Here is a 2,958-nt window from a genome sequence, read left to right on the forward strand (position 1 = left end):
GAAATAAAGGAAACTGAGAATTTATCATCTTTTACTTTTCTCCATTTTTAAATTCTATTTTACTGCTGCTTTCTTTCACATTTCTAAGGAAATGCCTATTCTATTGCCATGTTTTCTTGTTGCAGATCACTAAATAACATGGAAGATTTCTCTATTTGTTTTATTAACAAAACTCTTAAGCCTATTAAATAACAGTAAATATGAAACTAATAGCATCCATGAACTTAGATTCTGAAGCGAATTAAACTTTTTTCAAAGAAACATGTTTAAACTTTCAAAATCAGCAAAAGCCAATGCTATAGGTCACTTAAGTAGAACAGAAACCCAAATATGATAGGTAATGTCCCCTTAGATTTCACCAGTGGTTGGAGAAACTGTTGGAGCTGACTCTGGGATGTGCACTGGGAACAGAGCTGCAAATCTGGATCTCACTCTCTCTTCCTCATCTACCACGGCATCTTCATACCAGGCTGGGAAGGCAGTGGGCACTGTATTGTGCATCTTGGCCAAAAACTCCAGGACTTTCATTTTGCTGGTTTCAGCGTGTGCTCTTGGGCCCCACAGGAACTCATAGCGTGGAGGATCACTGTTGAGCACCTGGCGATATTCCAGGTACTTTTCCTGCACCAAATCTTCAGTGATGAGCTTCTTGGGCTCACCATGGATGAAGTGGTTCTTCCCGGCATATATCCCCATCACATTAAGCACTTCCCAGATGTCTTCCTCTGGAGCAGCGTTGCCTTTTATGAAGATCACACACAGGATGGTCATCAGGAGGCCACTCCTGGGCATGATCTCACCATCCATTCTTGGATCCCCGGTATGATCCAACTGGCGGACAAGGGCATAGTAATGCTTGATCGGATCAACTTCCTTCACATCAATACCAAAAGCTAGCACCATAAGCTCAGCGGCTTTCCTGAGGATCTCATGGAAGTGCATCTTGTACTTTCTAGTGACATACTTCAGCAAATCTTTCTTTGTTATCAGCTCTCTCTTGTTGTATTTACGCAACATAAATTGCACCAACAAAACTGCCTTCTGATCTAGACGGTTTGTGAATGAACTATCAGTAGTGGACAGTGCCTGGGAAGTGCTTGCTCTTTCCCCATCTTGGCTCTGGGCACTGCTATTGGATCTTTGTCTTGAATGACATGCAGAAGTAGAGGCGGCTGGGCCTCTCTGCCGCTGCTTGGATTTGCTGCAGGACCCAGAAGCAGCAAGGGAGCTCTGGGGATCGCTATCGCAAAAGGTAGGGGAGGAAGAGACAGTGTCTTCCTCCTCAGCAGCAGTGGCCTTAGCACCCTGGAGCCTCTGAATCTCGCTCCGGGCCTGGCGGCGTTTCTCCCGGGAACGGAGCTTACTTTTCTGACCCCGAGGCATGATGGCTCTGCTCAAGGAGTCAGGGCAGGAGAGCAGGCACCTGCAAGGAGGGACAAGGAAGTGGTGCATGCGCCTTCGCCAGAGGGCACCTTAGTGTTACCCATCAGCCTGTCCCCTGAGAACCCGCAGCAATTTCCGGGAGAACAAGGCCTTCACCTCCCCGAAACTCCCAGAAGGAAAGAGGAAACTCCTCAGCTTCAGGACCCCCGCCCAGAGCCTCCCCGCTTAGACCACAGGGGCAGGGGTCTGTGTGGTCCCTTTCTGTTGTAGGGTTCAGGGTCCCATTAGTACTTACTCAGGATCCTCTCCTTTATCCTTAGGATTTTTCTCTCTGTTGCTCTTTGTCCACTAATCCAAAATGCCCGCCTGTAGAATGTGGGGGCTGCGGCTTTAACAGTCAGCAGGCGCGCGGTGGCGCGAGACCAGCCTGGGGGGAGAACTCTACAGCCTCTTGTGGGCACGTGCGCAGGCTGAGCGCGCGCCATTCTAACTACGGGTCCTCACTTTGACTCAGTATCACCTCCCTCTTCCAAAGATCTAAGGCAGCCCTCCTCATACCGAGACTGTCATCTCCCTGAGACTCTTGGAGCAAGTCAGGGAGCGCATCATGCTCACAGCTGTGCCCTGGGCTTCGCAGGGGTGCGAGTGAGAACAGGGCACCCAGCGGGTCGTTGGTTGGGGATGAGTTTTCCTGTCAATCCTCAAGGTTGGGTATGGGGTATGAGGAGTAAGGAGTCCTCCTTTTGTCTGCTTCTTGAATGGTGTCCGGGGAAAGAACTGCCCGAAAGATTCTAGTTGTTTCCCTACCGCAAATCTTGCAGAGAATGGGTCGAAGTTTCAGACTAGATAGAGATTGGGAAGCTGCCGCAGGAAGCAGGGCCCCACGGTAGGTAGTGGCTTGTAAGAGAAAAATACATTGAATTATTGAGTCTGTCTGCCAGGCAGACTTTTGGGAACCTGCTGATCTGAAAGCTGTGCTTTACAAGGGAAGAGGCTAAGATGCATGGTTTCGTAAGGCCTGTTTTTTGCTGTTAATCTAACATTGGCTACTCCAGGACAATGACTTCATGTTTTAACCTTCTTTCATAGTTAGAAATATATTTATATCTCTAACAAGTATGTATGTGTATGTGTTACATTTTATGAAAGAATACTTACCCTTGTTATGTGTGATTCATTCAATTTCTTTTCTAAAAGATTATTTATTTATTTATTTGAAAGACAGAATTACAGAGAGAGAAAGAGAGAGAGAGAGAGAGAAGAGAGAGAGAATTGATTCCATCCATTACTTCACTCACCAAATAACCACAATGGCCAGGCTGGGCCAGGCAGGAGCCAGGAGCTCCAACTGGTGTCCCACATGGGTGGCAGGGGCCCAAGCACTTGAGTCATCTTCCACTGCTTTCCCAGGTGCATTAGCAGGGATCTAGATCAGAAGTGGAGCAGCCGGGACTCAAACCAGCATTCATACAGGATACTGGCATTGCAGGTGGTGGCTTAACTTGCTGTACCACCATGCTGGCCCCTTGATAGTTCTCTTTCATTCTCCTTTATGTAGTTTTCTCCAGGTTGATT

The 2,958-nt window shown here is 47.7% G+C and overlaps 1 protein-coding gene across 1 annotated transcript; it reads right to left on the reverse strand.

Moving 5' to 3' along the window:
* Positions 1-348: 348 nt before the first annotated feature.
* Positions 349-1,383, reverse strand: LOC133752849 (melanoma-associated antigen B10-like). The gene has a single exon (XM_062183136.1). It carries the CDS (start codon positions 1,381-1,383, stop codon positions 349-351), a length of 1,035 nt encoding a protein of 344 aa, XP_062039120.1.
* Positions 1,384-2,958: the final 1,575 nt, after the last annotated feature.

Source organism: Lepus europaeus, chromosome X (genome assembly GCF_033115175.1).
Source record: "Lepus europaeus isolate LE1 chromosome X, mLepTim1.pri, whole genome shotgun sequence".
NCBI lineage: Eukaryota > Metazoa > Chordata > Mammalia > Lagomorpha > Leporidae > Lepus > Lepus europaeus.